This window comes from Trachemys scripta, chromosome 4, assembly GCF_013100865.1.
Source record: "Trachemys scripta elegans isolate TJP31775 chromosome 4, CAS_Tse_1.0, whole genome shotgun sequence".
In the NCBI taxonomy this organism is placed as follows: Eukaryota; Metazoa; Chordata; order Testudines; family Emydidae; genus Trachemys; species Trachemys scripta.
The window spans coordinates 142,096,465-142,120,644 of record NC_048301.1 but is presented as its reverse complement, the minus strand read 5'-3'; the positions used below and the strand labels follow the sequence as shown (position 1 = coordinate 142,120,644).

General features: G+C 47.9%; 1 protein-coding gene across 1 annotated transcript in view; it reads right to left on the bottom strand.

Annotated features, from left to right (window-relative positions):
* Positions 1–283: 283 nt before the first annotated feature.
* LOC117876617 (transmembrane protease serine 9-like) overlaps positions 284–24,180 on the bottom strand; it is a 43,028-nt gene continuing 19,131 nt past the window's right edge. Inside the window, exons 6-12 of the mRNA XM_034768869.1 lie at positions 6,447–6,604; positions 6,149–6,253; positions 4,308–4,340; positions 3,905–4,067; positions 3,483–3,754; positions 864–1,033; positions 284–565 (exon numbers count right to left, since the gene is read on the bottom strand). Of these exons, the coding sequence (XP_034624760.1) occupies positions 284–565; positions 864–1,033; positions 3,483–3,754; positions 3,905–4,067; positions 4,308–4,340; positions 6,149–6,253; positions 6,447–6,604 (1,183 nt within the window). The remainder of the gene's footprint in view (positions 566–863; positions 1,034–3,482; positions 3,755–3,904; positions 4,068–4,307; positions 4,341–6,148; positions 6,254–6,446; positions 6,605–24,180) is intronic.

Sequence of the window (24,180 nt, the reverse complement as noted above, 5' to 3'; positions counted from 1 at the left end):
AATAAATAAGACTTGGATCAGACCAATGAGAAAGTTGGGCTGTGGATGGCTGCAGGAGGACAGGCAGACAGATGCTGAGTTTGCTCACACTGCCCCGTCCCCCCATAGGTGTCAGCAAGCAAGACGGGGGTGCATGCCCTCCCCAGGAGATCTGTGCATGGGGTGGTGCCCTCTGGGGGGCTGTACCAGCAGGGCAGGTGGCACCGACAGATCCCACCCCCCCTTCCAGCCTGGGGCCAGGAGGGGAGACGGCCCAGCCGCCCCTCCCACCTGGTAGCCCTTTCTAGACCTCCATGAGGAGAAGCCCCATGAGCAGTGGCAGCCAGGTGGTCATGCTGGTCCTCCCGGCCCAGCCAGCCCCGGCGTTCCCGAACATGTTCCTCCCCTTCTCCTCTGGCACAAACTCGATGTCGGGGATGTGGTCGTGGATCCAGGCCTCATAGGAGGTGAGGCGGATGTAGACCCCGGGGCGGTTCTTGATGGCACAGCCTTCGCCCCAGCTGATGATCCCGGCCAGCAGCCACTCCTTGGAGGCCTTGCAGACCAGCGGGCCGCCGGAGTCCCCCTGTGCGGCGGAGGTAGAGACAGGGTGTCGGAAGGGGTGTGAGAGCGGTGCTGGGGATTGGGGCCTTGTGTGCGTGTGAGCAGCGCTGCCTCGTGCTGGAGGGAATCAGGCTAATTGGAACACCTGGCTAGATGAGCTGGTCCAGGGTAGCAGAGAAGGGGCGGGATACCGGGCTAGATGGGCCCATGGATCTGAGCTGGGACAGCAGGGAGGGGGCAGGATACCAGGCTAGATGGGCCCATGGCCTGACCCAGGGAGGGTGTCAGGACTCCACCTTCCCTGGCTGGGGGGTGCTCACCTTGCATGTATCCTTCATGCCCTCAGCATACCCGGCACACATCATGTCATTCTGGATGGCCTTGGGTGGGAACTTCTCCCCCAGCGCCGTGTTGTAGAGATATCTGCAGGTCTTCTGGTCTATAATGGGCACCTGAAGCTTCTGGAGGGTCTGCGGAGCTGGCAGGTCCTCTGGGAAGGAGAACCAGAGAAAATGGTGAGGGACCCAGATGGCTTTGAAGCAGAGCCATCAATTCCAAAGGGAGTGGAGGATGGGGGGAGATCAGGGAATTTCCCCTCTCGTCCAGAGCAATTGTCCATGTTCCCCATGGGAACATCTGTGTATCTGTGATGGACCTTGTTCAGTCGAGGGGAATCTCTCTGGACTCAATGGTGGACATTCATCGTTTGAGTTGCTGTTTAACAGGTTTAAGTTTTCATCACCCAAGATTTGTTTAACCTTTTTTGGTGGGGAGGGAGGTCGATTTCAAATGATCAGGCTCTGTTTTGGGAGGTTTGGTTTTCATTGGTTGTTGGGTTTCATTTATTGGCTATCGTTTCTTTGGTTGGGTTTCATTGATTAGGTTTTCAGTTTGGCTTATCAGTTTTCCTTTCTTGAGTAGTGGGTTTCATTTGCCAGGTTTCTGGTTTCATTTATCTGTTTTTGTGTTTTGCTTGTCAAGTTTGCTTTACTGGGGTTTTTCATGTCTGACATTTCATTTAAGGGATTTTGTTTCTTGAGTTTTGGGTTGTTTCATGTATTATTTATTGGGTATTGTTTATTGGGTTTTATGTTGTCATGATCGGGTATTATTTGTCCGGTTTCACATTTCTGTTATCAGTTATTGTTTATTGGTTTCCATGATTGGTATTGGTTATTGGGTTTCACGTTGCATTTATTGGGTATTGTTCATTGGGTTTCATATTTCCGCTATTGGGTATTGTTTATTGGTTTCCATTATTGGGTATTATTCATCAGATTTCGTGTTGCTATTATTGGATACTGTTCATTGGGTTTTTTATTTCAATTATCGATATCATTTATTGGGTTTAATGTTACATTTATCAGGTATTATTCACTTGGTTTCGCATTTCTGTTATTGGGTATTGTTTATCAGTTTCTATTATCGGGTATTATTCATCAGGTTTCACGTTGCCATTATTGGATATTGTTTACTGGGTTTCACTTTTCCATTATCAGCATTGTTTATTGGGTTTCATGTTACATTTATTGAATCTTGTTGATCAGGTTTCATGTTTCTGTTATCAGTAGACTTGGAAGGATTAGATTTGTATGAGTAAATGTTGGTAAACATCAGGTTTCACTGTACACATACACACAAACTGATGAAAAAATATTTCCATTGATCGTAACAGAAATTTACACATAGCCAAAGTAAGAAAAATGCTGCTTGAGAACTTATAAGAGTTTGATTTAAGGATATTTGCTTTGTATATTTTGACATGTGATTTTGACAATTTGTGTTTAGCGGTTATAAAGCTTTCATTTTTTAAAATCAATGTCTACAGTCATTAAATAATTATTGTCTGATGCACCCTGTTGTCTGATGGCTCCCCATAATTTCCCACAACTGAAAATTTAAATTGATAAAAATAAAAAGATGATTACAACTCATAATTTTGTAAAATTTACATTGAGAAAAATAGGAAAAAATGCATAAAAACAAATCTGTTGAAATTATAAAAAAAAAAATCAAATTCTACCAAGGCTAGTTATCAGATATTTTTTATCGGGTTTTGTTTTTCCGTTATCAGTTTTCATGTTTCATTTATTGGGCATTGTTTATTGGAGTTAGTGTTTTGTTTATCAGGTTTCATTTCTTGGGCTTGCATGTTCATTTCTTTGTTCATTATGTTTCATTTATTGTTGAACATGTTTCATTTATTTTATTTCATTTGTCATTTATCTTGTTACATTTGTAGTTTACTGTGGTTTGTTTATCTTATTTCATTTATTGTTTATTGTATTTCATGTGTTGTTGTTTGGTTCTCATTTATCACATGCTACTTATCATTGATTGGGTTTTGCTTATTGGGTTTCCGTCTATCACCTTCCACTTTTATCCTGTTTTGTTTCTTGTACTTCATTTATTGTTGATGGTGTTTTACTGATCAGGTATTGTTTATTGGGTTTCCTTTGTCATGTTTCTTTGATCACTGATCAGGTTTTTCTTATTGGTTGTGTTGTATTCGTTTGCTAATTTCTCAGGTTTGTTTATCAGTTTCATTTATCATGTGCTGTTTATCGTTTATTATGTTTTGTTAATTGTGCTCCTTTTATTGTTTATTGGGTTTTGTTTCTAAGTTGTTCATTTATTGTGTTTCATTGTTAGGTTTTCTTTATCAATTGCATTCATCGGTTTCTGGTTTGTTTCTTGGGATCCAATTTTGTTTATCAGTTCCCTGGTTCCCCCCTTTTCGAGTCCCCCCACAAAGTTCTTCTTCATAGACCATTTCCCATCATGAATCATCTCGGGAAAAGAAATCCCGAACCCGCTAAATAATCACCCCTTCCTCTGCGTCCATCACCCAACTGCTGACTCCCGCCCACTCCTCGAACCCACCGCTTTCCTAGCCTCTCTGCCCCAGTGCCATGATCCCAGCTCCCAAAGACACCTACCTCCTTCCTGGATGTTGCCCCAGCCCGTCACCCAGCATTTTGTGCCTGCTGGGAACTGGACAGAGGCAGCTGGGAGGCAGATGGGGAGGATATAATCGGTGAATTGGATGGGTCTCTCCAGCTCCACCAAGGCTATGTCCCCGCTGGAAGATTCCCCTGAGTATTTCGGGTGGCGGATGATGCGTCTCACGCCCAAGGACAGCTTGTGAGGTTGACTGTTGGCCAACTTGTTGACTCCCAGCAGCACCATGTAGTTGGAGGTGTTCATACTCCTGAGAGCAGAGAGAGGAGTCAGAAAAGGGGGTTGGTGGGGGAGGCTGTGGGCTGGGATTGAGGGGTACCGGCAGCGCTGGCGGTGGGAGGAGCCCAGGACTGGGACAGCAGGGGGCTGCGGGTCGGGATCAAGGGACGTTGACACTCACCGTTGGAAGCAATGAGCTGCCGTCACCACCCACTGGTTGGAGATGAGGGATCCCCCGCACAGATGTTTGTTGTACCAGAGCAGACTCGCCTGCCAGGGCCACTCACCTTCCATCGAATCCTCACCCCCCACGTTCCGGTACTGAGCTCTGGGGCGGCCACATACTGGGGAGAAGGAGGGGGGGATGCTCAGACAGCCTGGGGGGATTGCCAAAGCCCAGAAAACAGCTAGGGACATCTGGAGGTCATCCCCTACCCGCCCCAGGCAGGTCTCGAACCAGCCACATGCTGGGCCCTGGCAGGATCTGTCCCCCACCACAGAACCAGACAGAGCCCCACTCTAATTGGCTGCTGGGAGCCAGTTGCCTGGGTAACCCAATGGGGAGGGAGGGACCAGAAACTCACCTCTATTGGACCGGGTCATGTGGGTGCTGGGAACTGAAAGAGATCAGAGAGAAGGTAAGAGAGATCAGACCCATGGGCCCATCTAGCCCAGTATCCTGCCCCCTCCCTGCCAACTGGGATCAGACCATGGGCAAAATTTCTCCCCAGCCTTCCCGAGTTTGACACAAGCGTCTCCTCTGAGGCATGAAGTTTGTAGCCCAATCGATAGGTGGGTCCTAGGTCAGGGGTTCTCAAACTTTTCTTCCTGGGCCCCCCTTTGAAAATATTTCAGGTTGTGATGTTTCCCCCACCACACTCTTGGTACTGGACATAGTTTTCACTGCCTCAGTGCAGATCCCTGCAGAGCTAAGTAACTATACCAGGCCACCCTTAGTTCTGTGCTGTGCTCCTTCAGAGCTGGGCTCCTGGCCAGCAGGCACCGCTCTCCGGCCACCCAGCTCTGAAAGCAAGGGAAAAGGACGAGCAAGGACCAAAAAAAGAGGGCATGTCCTGGGAAACCTGGACGTATGGAAACCCTATAACATTTTTGTGATCTTGCAAAGCCCCCCCTACAATAGCCTTGCAACCCCCTTTTGGGTCAGGACCCCAGTTTGAGAAACACTGTCCTAGACCCTTTAAGTGTGTAGGAAATTTGTCCTTCCTCCAGATATTCCGCATTTTGGCTAGAATCCTGGGAAAACGTGTGACCCCTGTGGCGTCCCGCAGCAGGGCGATCTGCAGGTTAATTGAGTTCTACATTAAGCTTTATCGCCATTGGTCAGTCCCAGCCATATTCACCTCGCTTCGCCCTTTGTTTTTCGCTACCCAGGATCTACCTCGTGCCACATGTGACATCGGCACTCATCTCCCACGGAGAGTGGCACAATCAATTAGTGTCACAGTAGCCGTTAGATCAGGGTCCCATCGAGCCAGGTGCTACACAGACCCCTCCTGACCGAGATCAGGGCCTGCATTGTGCCGGGTGCCTTCACAGACCCCAGAGATCACTGCACAGACCCTGTGACCGAGATCAGGGCTCCTCTTGTGCCAGGCACTGCCCAGACAGACAGAGAGAGACAGTCCCTGCCCAAAGAGAGAGAGAGACAGTCCCCACCCCAAAGAGAGAGAGAGACAGTCCCCACCCCAAAGACCTTCCGGTCTGAATAAAGAAGAGAGACAAAGGGCAGGAGGGGAAACTGAGGCACGGAGTGGCCTAAATCATACTGGCTCTCTGATCAGAAGCCATTGAGAGCTGAAAGAACACCTGCCTTCTTAAGGCTGGGCGTGACACAACCACTGGCTAATGTGGGTGTGAAGCAAACTCCCTAGGGTGTCCAGACAGCAAATATGAAAAATCGGGGCAGGGGGAGGGGGGTAATAGGAGCCTATATAAGAAATGGACCCAAATATCAGGACTGTCCCTATAAAATCGGGACATCTGGTCACCCTAAAACTCCCCCATGGGGCGGGGTGGCCCCGGCTGCCTCCTGCAGGGACGGTCGCACTTTCCAGCAGGTGTAACAGGAGCTGCAGACGGGATACTGGACGAGGAGGGCCCGTGGGGCTGAGCCGGGGGTGGCAGGATTCAAAGCTAGATGGATCCATTTGTTTCATCTACTACAGACCCTCGCAGGAGACAGGTCCCGGATTTCCCAACGTGGGTCTAAGTTGAACTGGAGGTTTCCTGGTCTGAACTTCCACAGGAGCGAATCTGGGAGGCCGGGGGCCCCAGGGCAGCTGCAGCTGTCTGAGGCCCGGTCTACCCACTCCCCTGCCCTCAGGCACCGAATGAGGAGGAGGGGGGAGGCAGAGTGTAAGGCAAGGGGGCGGGGAGGGGGTTCAGGCTGGACTCTGGGACTGACCCTGTTCAGGGCCCTCGGCTTTCCCAGCCCCACAAGTGCCTTCTCCGTGCATGGAGCTGACGCCCAGGCTCCGAGGCGGAGAGGCGACGGGCATACACCCACACGCTGAGGGCAGACAGTAGTGAGTCACTGTCAGGGCTGGGGATAGAACCCAGGAGTCCTGGCTCCCAGCCCCCCCTGCTCTGACCACTAAACCCCACTCCTCTGCCAGAGCCAGGGTGAGAACCCAGGAGTCCTGGCTCCCAGCCCCACTCTGACCCATTAGAGCCCCCTCCCCTCCCCGAGTCCTGGCTCTCACCTCTGGATTGCGAGTCCATCTCGTCGCAGCCTTTCCCGTGGGGATCCGACATGCTGGCAGCCGTCCCAATCAGCCCGGCCAGGACGAGGAGCTGCAGCGCCCCCCAGCCCATCACCCATCCCCTCTGAGCAGCTCCTCGCCTCTCCCTCATGCCACTCCTGAAGGGTACAAGCAGAGCCTCTCCTGCGAGGGAGCCAACGAACAGCTGCCAGGTGCCCTCTGGGGCTCGGGGCTCCTATATACCCAGACGAGCAGGGCGGGGAACAAAGCGGCCCAACTCGTTCCAGGTGAGGATCCCAAGCGTTGCTACAACCTGTGTGTGGTAGAACCCAGGAGTCCTGGCTCCTAGCACCACCCCCACCCTGCTCTAACCCACTAGCCCCGACTCCCATCCCAGAGCTGGGATAGAACCCAGGAGTCCTGGCTCCCCGCCCCTCCTCCCCAACCCACTAGACCCCACTCCCCTCCCAGACATGGGGAGAGAACCCAGGAGTCCTGGATCCCAGATCACCCCCCCCACTCTAACCACTCGACCCCATTCCCCTCCCAGAGCCAGGGAGAGNCTGAGCCAGGCAAAGAACCCAGGAGTCCTGGCTCCCAGCTCCCCTGCTCTAACCGCTAGACCCCATTCCCCTCCCAGAGCCAGGGAGAGAACCCAGGAGTCCTGGCTCTCAGCCCCCCCCCCGGTCTAACCACTAGACCCCACTCCCCTCCCATTATGCTGGGCACCACTGGGGCCCCTGATGGATACCCATGAATGATCAAGGCTAGGATTTTATTACAGTAATAGGGTTACTATAGTAATAGGTGACTGGGTGGTAGGGCCAGCTGACCAGCCATCTGTCTTCTATCCATCACCTCTCATTGCTCCCACAAAACCCCACTACCCCCAATTTCTAAATCCGTTGGCTCCCGTGGTGGTAGCTCTGGATTTTCACCGGGATCACGGGGATCAGAATATGGCCCTGATGGCCTTGGCCTGAGTGGGTCGCTCCCAGCATAGGCCAGAGTCTGCAATCAACAGCTGTGGAATCAGCCACCAGCTGGAGTTTGTCCCACCGGGACAGACAGTGAAAGGTTTTTCTTGGTTAAACAACCATGCTCCCTGCCCTTAAACCAGCCAGGAGACTGGGCTAGAGACAGGGGGAAAAGAAACCCAATCTCTGCATGTATTATTTTTCACCAGATTCTGTAACTCTCTCTCTGGCGGTTTGGAAGCTAAGATCTCTGGTTCATTGCTTGTGACCTGGTTTGTAGAGCACTGAAGATAACTCACGCTAGAGATGTTTCTGGTATTATTAATGAGCTGGTATTGACCTATAATCAGGGTGAGTACTATTATTTAACTCAAATGACCAAAATGCACTTGGGAGAAACACATTTTGAGTTAAATTTCAGCAGCTTGGACCTTCCTGTCTTACTCTCTGTATTGTGGTATCACCTCCAATGCCTGGAGATGGATTGTTACCCCATGGGGCTAGGCCCTGGACAAAACCCTTTCATTCTGAAACGTCTCTTGCTCTTCCGAGGGGACCTCCAGCTGCCACGGGAGCAGAGCAGAGTGGATTGGAAATGGTATGGTCCCATTTGATCTTCAAGGCTCAGTTTTCCCACTGCTCCGACAGTGCCGAGACTGGTCCTAGCTCTTGTTGTTTACTCCACCCACACTTCCACCCATGCCAGGCATGCCACTCTGGCAGTTAGCCCAGTTCCTCCTCCCGCCCACGCTGGTCTGCGTGCCTGCTTCTCCGAGATGCCCTGGATGTCTGAGGAGGGTAACTCAAGCCTCCCCAGGTGAGTTCTGTGTCAGTGACAACGGCTGCTGGTGACCCACCGCCTCCCATCTGCCTGCCAATCTCCTAACCTAATCTAATTTAATCTGTCCGCCCTAATCTCTGTGCCCGTCACTCTGATTACCTGACCTTTCTCTCCTAAATCTGATATTTATAGACTCATAGACTTTAAGGTCAGAAGGGACCATTATGATCATCTAGTCTGACTTCCTGCATGACGCAGGCCACAGAATCTCACCCACCCACTCCTGTAACAAACGCTTGACCTTTGTCTGAGTTATTGAAGTCCTCAAATCGTGGTTTAAAGACCTCAAGGTGCAGAGACTCCTCCAGCAAGTGACCCGTGCCCCACGCTGCAGAGAAAGGCGAAAAACCTCCAGGGCCTCTGCCAATCTGCCCTGGGGGAAAATTCCTTCCCGATCCCAAATATGGCGATCAGTTAAACCCTGAGCATGTGGGCAAGAGTCTCCAGCCAGCACCCAGGAAAGAATTCTCTGTAGTAACTCAGATCCCACCCCATCTAACATCCCATCACAGACCATTGGGCATATTTACCGCTAATAGTCAAAGACCAATTAATTGCCAAAATGAGGCTATCCCATCATACCATCCCCTCCATAAATGTATCAAGCTTAGTCTTGAAGCCAGATATGTCTTTTGCCCCCACTGCTCCCCTTGGAAGACTGTTCCAGAACTTCACTCCTCTAAGAGTTAGAAACCTTCATTTAATTTCAAGTCTCATTTCCTTACCTTGTCCCTCCTAATATGAACTTTCTACTCCAAAACGTCTCTGCTAATCTCATCTAATCTAATCTAATAATACTCCCTGGATACCTAATCTATACTAATTTGAGCCTCTCCTAATCTAATCTAATCTAACCTGATGCCCTGATAACATACTCTCTTCTCATCTGAGCCTTTCCGAATCTAATCTAATCTAATCTAACCTAATCTGATCTAATCTAATCTGACTGTCTGAAAATCTAATCAAATATGATGCTTTCTTAATGTATTCTAATCTGAGTTTAAAAAAATCTGATGTAAACCTCTGAAAATCATATCTAACCGAGCTGGAACTCATCTGACTATTTACTAATGTAATATCTATCTATTCAACTATCACAGTGCTTCATTCACCTAGCTCCTGTCCTGTTGGATTTCTTATCCAAACTGTCCATCAATTTCTCTTCTAATTGAGTTTAATCTAATTTCTAACTAAAATTATCTTCCACTTGCTACATCTTTCTTAAACTAAACTGTGCTCGATTCTGTCTTTCCTGATCTAATCTGCATTCTATCATTTCTACCTCTATGATTTAATTTTATCTATTCTGAACGACCCCAATTTAATCTTATCTCCTCTAATCTAAAATATTCCTGTTCTAATCCAATCCAATTTAATCTGTTACTCCATAAACTAAAATAACCTAATTATCTCTGTTGATAGTAACATCTGGGCACCTCATAAATTAATCTAACTGCTCTATTAATTTAGGGCCTGTTTTAAAAAGTAATTATTGTCATCGCCTTGATTTGGACTTTAGATCCACTGACTACAATGATTTATTCTCAGTTTGGCGAGGGGAGTGGGGCCTAGTGATTTGAGCAGGGGGTGCTGGGAGCCAGGACTCCTGGGTTCTGTCCCTGGCTCTGGGAGGGAGTGGGGTCTAGTGGGCTAGAGCAGTGGGGTTGGGAGCTAGGACTCCTGGGTTCTTTTCCTGGCTCTGGGAGGGGGGTCTAGTGGGCTAGAGCAGTGGGGCTGGGAGCCAGGACTCCTGTGTTCTCTCCCCAGCCGGGGCAGGGATAGAAGTCTAATAGTTAATACAGATAGGTCTGGGAGACTAGGCTCCTGCCTTCCAATCCACACCCTACCATTCACTCACCACGTGCGCCTGGCAAGGCAGACTTCTCTCAGTGCTTAATTTACCCATCTGTCCCATCCTCCGCTCCTGGGGTGTGGTTGTGGCTGGATGAGCGCCCATCTCTGCAACACCTTTCGGGGGTTAGCGACATACTTCAATCAAAAATGTCACGCTTCCAGGTCAGCTTGGTCCAACCCTCTTAGGAATTGTTGGAGAAGCGCCTGGATTCCATGGCTTTGAATGTCATGGTCTCAACGGAGCGTAGCATTTCCAAGCACATGGGCAGGTTCTATTTCCGAGCCTGGGCGTCAAGAAAAGCCCTGGCTCAGGGAGAGGGGTCTAGTCGAGCCCGGTGGTGGGACAGGGGTCCCATGGCTCCTGGTGCAGTAATAGCGGGAGCTGGGAAAGTGTACTTTGTTGCGGGCAGGATTGGGTGGGCAAAACCCCCCAGACGGCGGGAATTCGTGGGCAATCTCTTGTCAGTTTGTCGCAAACAGAATTTCAGCACTGCAAAGCCCGTTTTCCTTTCTTAAATAAAAGGTTTAATCCTTAAATGGAAGCGAGGGGTAGAAAGAGATTTGTCTATTTTTAGACCAGGAATGGAAGTATTTTTTTTTACATGGTTTAAGCAAGAGTAGTTTTATTCTTTTAGTGGTAAACAATGTGGCTGAATTCTATTTATATCTGTAATATATGAACCGACTTTTTTTGTTGGTAGCGTGGGGGAATCTGTCCCTCGTGCGGGATTTGCTGGCTCTCAGGTTGGTGCGAGTGGGAGTGAAATTAAAACAATACGCTTGTGCAGGGCTCTAGGATCTAGCGGGGGCTGGGAGCCAGGACTCCTGGGTTCTATCCCTGGCTCTGGGAGGGGAGTGGGGTCTAGTGGTTAGAGCAGGGGGGCTGCGGGCCAGGACTCCTGGGTTCTCTCCCCAGCTCTGGGAGGGGAGTGGGGTCTAGTGGTTAGAGTAGGGGGGGCTGGGAGCCAAGAATGCAAACTTTACTGATTTAATGGTGAAATGTGGCAGCTGACTAGAATCCAAGCGTCCTGCCTTCCAGCTTCCCCTCCCCGCCCGGTAACCTCATTAGCGCCTCAGCCAAAGAGAAACAGACACAATTTGTCTCTACGATGCTTCCACTTATTTTCTGTTGCTGATTGTTTTATTACTGAGGTTTTATGGATGTGCCCAGGGCAGGCTCGCAGGTTTAGACAAACACACGTATAACTCCGTAAATGCATTTTGATAGCCCTAATTGTGTGGGACAGAAGCCATTTAAGGTTAGGGTGTGAACCCAGGAGTCCTAGCTGGAATTCAGATTGGAATGCAGAGGCAGCTGCATCTCAGCGCCAGGGGAGCCCTCCCCATGCGGTGTTATGTGCAGCTGTTCCCCAGCTGCTCCTCCCCAGAGGCGGCTGCATCTCAGCGCCAGATAAGTTCGAGGGAGCCCATCCTGTTCAGCTCACCGGTAGCCACTTGTTCCCATCGCTGTGCCTTAGCTGCCCCCTTGTGGCTCAGGACCCGCACTGCAATGCTTGGGAATAGCTCCGGCACTGGGGAACAGAGCGAATTAACCTTGGTACCCAGTTCCTGGACCCAAGCGCTAAGCCACCAGATCTCCCTCCCTCTATTGGCCAGGGATGGAACCCAGGAGTCCTGGCTCCCAGCCCCCCTGCTCTAACCCACTAGACCCCACTCCCCTCCCAGAGCTGGGGACAGAACCCAGGAGTCCTGGCTCCCAGCCCCCCTGCTCTAACCCACCAGACCCCACTCCCCTCCCAGAGCTGGGGATAGTCCCATCTCCCTTTCACACCCTGGAGCTGACACCTCAGCAGTCCCGTCAGTCAGAGGGTCTGTGCAGTGCCAATGGCAGTGGTCTCCAGGCAGTCCTATAATGAACACGCGTGTGATCTCTCATACTAACCCCCATGGGAATTTCAAAGCTCTGTTTGATGAGTCAGCCAGGGCTGCATGGCTTGGAGGGGTGAGTCACCGGGGAAGAAATGGGGCTGTCCATTTTGATACACCTCATGTTTCATTGTTGTTATTAGTGATTATTGCTTTTCTTTCTGGCTGACACACATCACCTCTTACCCTGAACCCAATACCAAGTCTATTGGAGTAAGATGAAAATAGACTGGCTGATGTCAAGCTCTGGTAGCCAGTGGTTAGAATTGGGAGCCAGGACTCCTGGGTTCTCTCCCCAGCTCTGGGAAGGGAGTGGGGTCTAGTGGTTAGAGCAGGGGGGGCTGGGAGCCAGGATACCTGGGTTCTCTCCCCAGCTCTGGGAGGGGAGTGGGGTCTAGTGGTTAGAGCAGGGGGGCTGGGAGCCAGGATGCCTGGGTTCTCTCCCCAGCTCTGGGAAGGGAGTGGGGTCTAGTGGTTAGAGCAGGGGGGGCTGGGAGCCAGGACTCCTGGGTTCTCTCCCTAGCTCTGGCAGGGGAGTGGATTCTGGTGGGTTAGAGCGAGCAGGGGCTGGGAGCCAAGACTCCTGGGTTCTATTGAAGGCCAGCAGGGGGCAGTGCTGCTCACACTGCTTTAAACCTGTTCACATTCAGCAGAGGCAAATGCTCATCTTTGCATAACTCCCTGAGTCCAATCACATAAACATCGTCGCCCTTCGTGCCACAGCTCACGCCCTGCTTGCGGTCCGGCATGCGCCAGGCTGCCTGGGTTACAGCGCCCCCCAGCAGTGTTTTCCAGGCACAGAGCCTTGGAGGCACTAAACGTCCCTGTAATTATCCCTCTGACGGTGCCCTGAGCAGGCCGGGCAAGTCAGCCCCCTGGCAGGAAGCTGTTGCAAGGCTGAGATGCTTTTGAGGTGAAATCAGGTAGGGCCTTGCAACAGGCCAGCGGGTCCACACACACCCTTCGGTAGTGTCACTGTTTGCTTTTCTTGCATATGTATTGACCTTTATTCGTTTACTTGTTTCCAGTGGTGGTTAGCTTTGTATTTTGGCCTTGTTTGTTTATAATGTCATATTATACCTTACACACTTTAATAATAAACAATAATTTCCAGTTCGTTGTCGCGTGTTACTTCGGTACCTTGTTTTTCTTTTCCTGCATTTCTTATTTATTTGTGATAATATAGTGTTAGAACTTAAACATCGATAAATTATAACCCCTTGCTCTTTGCTGTGTGTTTGTTTTTCCTTTCATGCACGATTTCTTCTTTTATAACTTATTATTATACACCTCGACCCTGATAGAACGCTGTCCTTGGGAGCCAAAAATACATACCGCGTTATAGGTGAAACCGTGTTATATCGAACTTGCTTTGATCCACTGGAGTGCGCAGCCCCGCCCCCCCCGGAGCGCTGCGTTACCGCGTTATATCTGAATTCGTGTTATATCGGGTGGCGTTATGTCAAGGTAGCGGTGTATCTTCAACCTATATCTACTCTACTCAAATCGTAATTTAAAATTTCTCCATGAGTGGTTTTCATTTTTCATGGGTTTCCTACCCTGCATCTCGTTTCTTTGCTATTTCTCTGTTGCAATTCATGTGTGATCTATTGTCTCTTCCTTCTCTTCGTAATAAAGAAGAGGAACTAGATAATCCGTTAATTGTGGCAAATAAATAATGCTTGGTAAGAAACACATGAAAAATAATGTATTTATTGTTAGCGGTTCATTACCTGTTTTATTAATTGCCTTTGATTTGGTTGTTGCCGGTGACATAGTTTGCATCGTTTATAGCCCGGTTGGGGGTGTCTTCCATCTTTGCCGACCTCCTGCTGTTGTCCTGGCCTCTTCCCAAACAATGGCTGGAGCTCTCATAAACATCCGCACACCTGCCGCGATCTCCGCCTCCAAATCCCTCTTCAAAACTCACCTATGCGTGATGCTGACAACGGTGCGGCTGCTGGTGACCACAGCTCACTCTTGACCATGGTTTCCTTGTGGTCCTCTGTCTGTCTGCCTCTATCTGGTGTCTCTTGTCGTATACACAGATTGGGGCAGGGATGGTGTGTGTGTGTGTGTACAGCGCCTGGCGCAATGGGCTTGTGGTCCATGACTGCGGCTCCTAGGCGCTACCGTAATACACCTAATAAATATTGTACAGTGCCTGGCACCATGGGGCCGTAGTCTGACTGCTGCTTTTAGGTGCAACCATAATAACCTAATACATAGTGCTCCACGCCTGACACAAGGGGGCCCTGCTTCCGTGGCTGGTATTACCGTAATACACCTAATGACGAATAAGATTGTTCTAGATTATTGATGTACAATATGGTGATTACTTATACACCTCCAATGAAGCCACCTCTTGAGGTCTCAGTTGTCAATGTTTATTTGCTAGTTATTTGTTTGGTGCTGTTACCTCTCTAGTCGTTATATGTAAAGATATAATTTTATTTAATAAAATGTGCTTTGAGATCTATTGATGAATACTTGGCTTGTATCTACAAGTTAAGAACTAAATATTTTTATTAGCTACATAGTTACTTATTAGTTTGTCTATTTTTACTTCTTAGGTATTTATAAGTTTGCTACTTATATATTTTTGATTAGTTTTTTTTCTAGTAATGTATTACTTAATTTTTACCTATGATTGCTCTTTGATAGGTATTTTTTGTTGTTTATTTGTTGGTCTTTCTTTATTAGTCCTATTTATTTGTTACCGTGAAATGTAGTTAATAGTTAATAGTTATTTGTGTTTTCTAGGTTTTGATTGAATTTCTAGTTAGTTATTGCTTGGCATTCTTATCTATTTTTGCCATTAGGGATTTAAAATTGTATTTATTTATTAGATTGTCATTCTTTATTAAGAAAGCCTATTGTTTTTGTTATTTATTTTGTTATCTTGTAAAAGTTATTTATTAGTGAATAGCTTGACCTATGTATTTCCTATTCTTTGTTACTGATTTGTTTATTTTTGTGACATTTATGAATTAGCTATTGTTCTGTAAATGTATTGGTTTACTTATGGGACATGTATACATTAGCTATTGTTTTCTACACTTGCCACTTGTTGTTTAGCTTACATTGAGTTATTATTTGCATTTGTTCTTTGCTACGCTTTTTGTTGTTTTGTATTTTTATGAATTATTATTTGCTGGTTACTGTATTTCTTTTTTTGACAAATTCTTTTTGTTTCTAGTTATCTAGTTGTTTGTCTATATTTGCTATTTGATGCTTATTTTTTATTTGTTATCTTTATTAGCACATCTCTGGCATTTGTTATCGGATAGTTATTTATTTTTCTTTACTAGCTATTCCTTCTTTATTAGCACTATCCAGTGTTTTTGTTATGTGACGGTTAGTTTATTTTACTTATTAGCTGTTAATTCTTTATTAGCACTTTATTTCTTCACTGATCTTTCCTAATGAGAACGAGCTATTGATTTTTCTGTTTTGCGGTATTTGTATTTCTTAGCTGATATTTTGTTGATAGCACTGTCTATTGTTATTGCTGTTTGATTTCTTAGTGCTTCTAAAGAAAGACAAGCTATCTATTGGTGTTTCTATTTGATAGCTATTTCTTAGCCAATCTTTCTTTAGTAAAAAACAACAGAGGGTCCTGTGGCACCTTTGAGACTAACAGAAGTATTGGGAGCATAAGCTTTCGTGGGTAAGAACCTCACTTCTTCAGATGCTACTTCTTTAGTAGTGCTCTCTATTGTTTTTGCACTTTTCTTTCTTAGCTGTCTGTTGGGGTCCTACCGCTCTGGCTTATTTTGTGCTCAGACATCAAGCTTGTGGCTGAGATATCAGTAATTGAATAACTACATCCCCGATTGGACATAGTGCATTTCCCCCGGCACTATATGAGAGCTGTGTGGCATATGATTATTTAGGAACATGGAAATGATTTCAGCCTGTCATCCGCAGACCCCTTGGGATCTGCAGACTATGTCTAAGGGGTCTGCGAAAAGTTGTCATTACCATAGAGTTGTGGTTTTCAACCGGTGATCTGTAGACCCCTGGGGGTCCGCTGACTCTGTCTAAGATTCCCAAAGACACGTCCTTCTGAAATTGTTTAGGGGTCTGCAAATAAAAAAAGGTTGAAAGTCACTGTATTTGATTTTAGCTCTTGGTGACTATTATCTAGTACTTTTGTCTGTGAAATGTATTTCTTAGTAAATAGCTAGTTATTGGTTTGTAATTTATTCATCAGTTGTCATTTATTCATTTATATTTGTCTATTATTTGCATTGATTATTTCCTAGCGATGTAGTATTTTTTAATGTCTTTATTAGTTGTAATTTATTAGTTTATGGTTATCTATTATTTGTATTTGATTTTAATAATGTTGTTTATTAGATCATATTTAACAATTATTTATTTCTTAGTTATTTATTGTTTGGTAATATATTTATTAGCTCTTATTTATTCATTTACATTTATCTATCATTTTTTTTATTTCCTAGCTATTTATTGTTTTGTAAAAGGTAAACTAATACATAACAGCTAATCATAGAATATCAAGGTTGGAAGGGACCTCAGGAGGTCATCTAGTCCAACCCCCTGCTCAAAGCAAGACCAATCCCCAGACAGATTTTTGCCCCACATCCCTAAATGCTCAAACCACAGAGCTATCCCTCCCCTGGTGCATTATTTGTTTTTCTTATTTCCTAGCTATTTATTGTTTTGTAATATATGTATTAGTTGTCATTCATTAGTTAATCATCTATTTTCAAGCTATTAATTAATTTTCTTATTTATTGTTTTGTAACATATTTATTAGCTGCCACTTATTAGTGATAGTTTCCTAGTTATTTTTTGTAACAGACTTATTAGCTGTCATTTATTGGTTTCTATTTATCTGTCATTTGGGTTTCTTATTTCCTAGCAATTTATTGTTTTTAATATATTTATTAGCTGTCAGTTATAATTTTATATTTATCTATTATTCATATTTGTTACTTTGTAATTATTTATGGTTTGTAATATATTTATTCAATATTATGTATTGGTTTCTATTTCTCTGTAACTTGTATTGGTTACATCCTAACTAGTCATTGTTTTATCATTTATTTATTAGCTGCGATTTATTAGTTTGTATGTATCTATACCTTATACGGGTTATTTCCTAATTATTTATTGCATAAATGGGGGGAGGGATAGCTCAGTGGTTTGAGCATTGGCCTGCTAAACCCAGGGTTGTGAGTTCAATCCTTGAGGGGGCCACCTAGGGATCTGGGGCAAAATCAGTACTTGGTCCTGCTAGTGAAGGCAGGGGGCTGGACTCAATGACCTTTCAAGGTCCCTTCCAGTTCTAGGAGATAGGATATCTCCATGAATTTAATTTATATTAATTAGTTGTCAGTTATGAGTAGATTTTTGTCTCTGATTTGGATTGGTTATTTTCTAGTTATGGGTTGGTTTGTAAGATCGTCAAAGACCATTGGAAAGAGAGAGATTCTTGCAACATCCAAAATTCTAAGCAGAGCAAACCAATGTGAAGTATCAGACAGACGAAGGAGAAGGTGATGGATATATTTAGGACCATCAACACAATGTCCATGGCAAGGGCTAAGATGGACATCCCCAGAAACAGGAAAAGAGGGCGACCAAGAGAGGAAAAAGCCAGATCCATCCACATGATGCCCAGATGCTTGTGCAGACCAGAGCAAGACTGGAATAATAGGTGGAAACTGGTGGATGCTCCATGCGCCTGCAGGTGTAGAAACATAAAGACAAAGTTTATTAGGTGTCAGTTACTGGTTTATATTTTTCTATTATTTGTATTTCCCAGTTATTTATTATATTGTAAGTTCCGTATTACTTGCCTATTATTAGTTTCTGTTGTTCTATTATTTGCATTGTTCATTTCCCAATTATTTATTGCTTTATAGTTTATTTGCCGTCGTTTGCTGGTTTATATTTATCTAGTGTTTTCTATTTCTTTTTAGAATTCTCGTCACATTTCTTAAAAAGTCAAAATGGGAACAAGCCATTTCGATGGACTTGAAACAAATACTATCAACGACATTTCCAAATGAAATAAAAAAACAAATGAAAAACTTCCCTCCGAAATCTCGCTACGTGGAAGATTTTGAACTTGTTTTGCTGCCTTTTGATGTGCTGTTCAAAACAACACGTTATTGAAATGGAGATATTCCCATGGTCGGCTGCGCTTGCAACAAAATGGAGTGTCCCGACAGACAACAAAAATGTAGTGTTGGAAGATTTTCAACCAGATCTGTTAATTCCTAGTTGCTGTTATTTATTATTATTATTGAATAATTAATTAATTTCTATTTGATAATTATTTTGGCCTTCTTTGTAATGTACTTTGAGATCTGCTGCTGGAAAGCGCTAGATAAAATCTACAGAAATTATTATTAAGAGTTCTATGAATTATAATTGTAATCCATTATGCTTGTTATGTGCTAGTGATTTGTTAGCTGCCAGTGGTTGAAATTCCCTCTGGGCTACCGCGTCCATCCTTTAGCATTTTGGGGGGTCTTGTTCTCTGCAGTGAATTGTCCTAGCTTCTCTGTGGATCTTACACTTCCACCGACGGATGAGTCATAGATTCCAAGGGCAAGAAGTCACCATTAGATCATCTGGTTTGACCTCCTGTGTAGCCCAGGGCATCACATTTCACCGACTTCCTCCCGTGTTTAGTCCCGTAACTTGTGTTTGGTTAAAGTGTCTTCCAGGAAGGTCTCCTGTCTTGATTGGAAGCTAACCAGAAATGGTGAAACCTCCCCTTCCCTTAGGTGTTTGTTCCAGTGCTTAATCACCCAAGCTGTTCAGAATCAATGATGGGAATTTGCCTGGCTTTAACGTCAGGCCGTTGGTTCTTCCTCTGTCTGATCCAAGAGCCCGTTAGTGATCAGGATTGTCTCATATTAAGTGGCTTCCAGGCCGCATTGGAAGCCACCCAAAGGTGGAGACTCTAGGTGGAGAATGTGTTGTTGTTTTTTTAATCTGACTCCAGATTCCTCCCGGTTCCTGCCACTCAAACTTCTTGTATTGACGACCCCATACAGACAGCCCGCCTCGAAGTGCGAACCCCTGTATAAATGACACACTTTTTTTATATTTAACACTATTTTCTATATTAAATTTATATCCCCATTGTTTAAAATGAATTTCCCTTTTTTGCGGCTTTTAAATTAAGACTATAAAACAGTTTTATCAAAGGATTCTTATGAGCAGAAAAGTTAGTTTTTAAAATAGTTGCTGTTTTATCTGGTGGGGAGGGGGCGTGGAGAAACGTCAATAACACCTTGCACGGCAGATTTAGCACCCCGTGGCCAGTTTGCCACCTTTATTTCTGCACTGCTGCTGGCACCGACGCTGCCCTCAGAGCTGGGCGGTGATAATACCGTATGTATTTTGTTTAGGAACAATAATCACTTAGTTGGGGGGAGGGATAGCTCAGTGGTTTGAGCATTGGCCTGCTAAACCCAGGGTTGTAAATTCAATCCTTGAGGGGGGCCATTTAGGGAACTGGGATAAAAATCTGTCTGGGAATTGGTCCTGCTTTGAGTAGTGGCTTGGACTAGGTGACCTCCTCAGGTCCCTTCCAACCCTGATGTTCTATGTGTTATACATTTACAATGCTTTCTGATGTAAATATACTACATTGCAATGGAAAGGTGTGTGTGACTTCTAAAAGGCTAGATTTAAATGATATATTTTAGAGCCATTTCTCTCTGTTTCGTGCAATGTACTCATGACCCCCATGTAATTATCTTGTGACCCCCCCCGGAGGGGTTATGCTCCCCAGTTTGAGAACACCTGGTCTAGAGGGATCGATATCAGCATGAGGCATTGTTATGGTTGCCATCTGGCCAGCTTTGAAGCATCTGGGCTGTTTTTTCGCAGTGCCCCGTCACGGGGTGTCCCAGATGCACAGGATCGGTGCTACACCCCTTTGCAACAGCCCCTTGGAGGCCCCCTCTTCCCCCCTGGACTCAAAGTCTCCAAGACTGAGGCTCTGGGCTCCAGCCCTCCAACTCCACAAGCTCTGCCCTCAGCCAACATTTGCAGTGATGCCCGGCGGCCTGTTGTAGCAGAATAAGGTTGATTTATCACCCGGACCACAGCAGGGGCAGGCCTTAGGTTAGCCCGGAGAAGCAAAGGTGAAGACAGACTCGACCCAGCCAAGCTGCCATGGACTCTCTCGCCGTCTCTCTGCCAGTCCCAGCCAGGGGCATTGGAATGGGGGGGATGGGACGAGGGGCCATGGCCCCATCAGTTTTAAATATAGCCCTTCCACTTTTTACAGGCCGTAAGGGTGCACAATGTGGGGGAGGGGATGGAGAGGAGCGATGGGGGGGCGGGATCTTGGGGGGAAGAGGTGGTGCAGGAACGGGGCCTGAGGGGAAGGGGTGGTGTGGGGGCAGCCTCAGGGAGAAGGGGCGGGGCGGGAGTTCAAGGAGAAGGGGCAGCATGAGGGCAGAGCCTCAGGGGAAAGGGGTGATGCAGGAGGTGGAGCCACGTTTCGGGCACTGGTGGCCCCCCCCAGTTTAGGGAGGTTCCTCTCCTCCAGGTCCAGCTGCTCTCTGCTCTGTCTCGTCAGCAGCCCGTTGTTCTCCCACGCTGAGCTGTGTTGCTCTGACCGCACAGGCCAAACGAGCCAAAGGGGTTACTCTAACCACGTCGCGGCCCGACAATGGACGGCATTGAACGAGGCTCAGGGGTTGGCACCCGGGAACCTCCGCCTGCTTCGCTCCCGAGGCCAACACCCCCAGAAAAATCCTTTTCTTCTAGGTCCGGAAAAGAAGGCAAAAACCGGCAAAAGCCTTGGAAATGTAATGCCTGGACCAAGGCGTTCGTTTCCTCCCCAGCGCTGGATCCCTGGCCCTTGAGCGGGAGAGAGGTTTTAGCAGGAAAAAAACCCTTCTTTGATTGATTGTATCCAAGATGTAGTAACTGGAAGAGAAGGCAGCTGAGATGGGCCGGAGCCGCTGTTAATGTCCGATCCTTTTTCATCCCAGGAGGTGGTTGGGATTTCCCTGGGGTCGGTGGCGATGTTGTCTGGGGCCCTCTCTCTGACCAGGACGGCTCTCAGGAGCAGAGTGACAAAGACCTGGATTCCCAGGCGAGAAGGGAGTGGCACTGGGATGGTGAAGTCAATTGCCCCACCAAGATCTTTTCCTTTACGTGATGGGTGGAACAGCCCACCTGTGAGGTCTAATTTCCGACTCACCAATTTAGGCTCCATAGCTCATTTGTCTCTTGTTTACCAGGTTTCATGGTAACACGGTCCTTGAGTTATATCGGTAGATCTTTTCGTTTGGACTAATTCAGGCTTTCAGGACCTACGTTACAGGGACGTCCAGTGAACGGGCCTGGATTTTTTATAGCTGAGCTCAGAATTCGGGTCAATCTGCAGGCTCCCTCGGGCCGCCCACCGGAGATCCCCATGGACCATCCACTCCTTGGAGCTCCCATTGGCCAACTGTCCACTGATACGGGTCGGTTTCAGCCAGTCCTGTAATGACCCAGTCACCTCACCCCAGGCAGTGACGTCACCCCCACAGGCCCCATTTCCTGATCTGTCCCAAGAGTGGCTTTCTTAATCCTTTTTGCCCTGCCCCCGGGTAGTGAGGGAAACTGAGGCAGGCACCGGTGTTCCAAAAATAGGTCTGAAAATTCCTGCTTTGTCACAGCGAGGTCAGGCAGGTGGGGGCGGGTGCAGAGTCTGGACGTTCTGCTTCTTGGAGGTGGCAGCCGTAGGTGCTGGCTGGCCAGGTTGGGGCCAGCATCACACCCCCGGTGGGAATCCATAGCCACGGGGAATTTGGCTGACAGCTTCAACGGAGCAAGGATGTCGCCTAACTTCCCCTGCTCCTCGTTTGTCACCCAGCGGCAATCCCCAGGACACCTCGGGTGAACCTTTCTGCCCTTGGCTTCCGCCCTGGACCGTGGCTCATCGTGCATGAGGCCGGGGTGGGGTAATGCGCCTGAGTCACCCGGCACCCTGTTTCCTTGAGTGTCCTCATCCCCGGGTCTTTCCTAACAGACGTCTCCTTTGGGTCTTTTGCAAACCTGCCCCTCCCGGGCCAAGCCGGGCCTCTCCCCGGTTTCCCAACAGGTTGGTGGCGTGGGGGGTCTCACCAGCTAAGCAGGCTTGGGACGGGATGGCTGATGGAGGGGAGACCAGTAGGAGGGGGATGGGATTTGGGAAGAGGATAGAGGTGTGCAGAGCGAACATACTGGGAAGGGATCCCGGCAGCAGGGGAGGCGGGTGGCGTGGGGGTGGATGGAGGGCGAGGGGGGCAGTGGAGGGAGTGCAGGCTGGGATGGGGGAGGGGAGCAGCTCCCGAGATGGCATGCCCCGGGCAGGGAGGTTACTAGGAAGGAAGGAAGTAGAGAGACATTTGCCAACGTCGGCCCAACGAGTCGGGTGACATTCCCAGCCCCACACCCTGCCAGGGCTGAGTATATAGGAACCTGCTGTGCCACAGGGCACCCTCACATTCCACTTGTTTCCCAGGATGAGTAGCATGGGGGAGCAGCACCGGGCAGCCCAGAGGAGATGGGTGATGGGCAGACGGACTCTGCTAGCACTGCTGACCCTGGCAGGGCTCCTAGGGGATGGACCCCAGGCAGGGAGTTGCCTGGCACAATCTGGTGAGAAAAGTTGGCCAGGTGGGTGGGGTGGAAAGCCAATATCCAATGCAAATGGAGCTGGGAGAGTTTTCTTTCTACAGCCTTATAATCTAATCTATTTATCTGTCATTCTATGCTTATACGCCCATCTTTCTTTCTTTTCTTTCTTCATCCTATCTATCTATCTATCTATCTATCTATCTATCTATCTATCTATCTATCTATCTATCTATCTATCTATCTATCTATCCCTTAATGTTTTTAGTGCTTTTAATATTATTGCTATTATTCTAATAACGTGGCTAGTATTAACTCTTGAGTGGTGAGATTCTACTAATTATGATTAGAAACTGTAGTACCGTGGTTCGTTAATTAGCAATGAATTGTTTGATCAAGTTTCTTGCATGGTATCGCTGTGTGATCATGCGTAGAACATGTCACGTGATAATTACTGCGAGAAGTAGAACTGCTTTATTAACAGATAAGCGGTGAAATATGACTCTATGTAATGGAAGTGGTGGAATTGATTTTACAGCGGATTAGCAGGGAATTGCTTTGTTAGGTGATTAACTGTGAATTTTCAATTACTGGCTTATTAGTGTCCTGTTCTCAGTGTTGTACCTACCTGGGATTCTTAGTACAACAGGTTCCAATCTACTTCTCCTGCCTCGTTATAATTCTGGGTTTTTCATTGGACTATACGATTAGCTTTGGTGATTATATTTAATTGTCTTGTGATGAAGTCTATGGAGCCAGGGCTGGATTATGAGTTTGGTAACCCCTGGTGTAAATCCGGAGTGACACCAATGGAGGCAGGGCTGGGTCCTGGCTCGGTGAGTTCTGGTGTCAATCCGGAGTGACACCAATGGAGGCAGGGCTGGGTTCTGAGCTCTCTGTGTCTGGGACCTGGCACAGGGCAGTTGCTGGAGGTGAGAGGCTGGTCCATACAGCCCATTACAGCTCCCCCCACCCCCCATCCCAGCTGGTCCCAACTCCCATCTGCTCTCTCCACAGTGTGCGGGCGCCAGGGCCCGATGAAGCGAATCGTGGGGGGCTCGGAGGCGCGGGACGGGGAGTGGCCCTGGCAGGTCAGCCTGAGACTCAACGGCACCCACCACTGCGGGGCGTCCCTCATCTCCCCACAGTGGGTGCTGACGGCAGCTCACTGCTTCAGAAAGTGAGTATCAGGGTGCCCCTTACTCCCAACCTGCAGCCCCTGCTCGCCCAGCCCTGCCCCCACCAGCTCTGCCGGTGCCCCTTACTCCCAACCTGCAGCCCCTGCCAGCCCAGCCCTGCCCCCACCAGCTCTGCCGGTGCCCCTCACTCCCAACCCGCAGCCCCTGCCAGCCCAGCCCTGCCCCCACCAGCTCTGCCGGTGCCCCTCACTCCCGACCCGCAGCCCCTGCCAGCCCAGCCCTGCCCCCCCCCCCCCCTCCGGTGCCCCCCCCTCCCCCCCCGCCCCCCCCGCCCTGCCAGCGCCACCCTCCCCCCCCCCCCCCCCCCACCCCAGCCCTGCCCCCCTCAGTTCTGCCAGTGCCCCCCACTCCTGACCTGCAGCCCC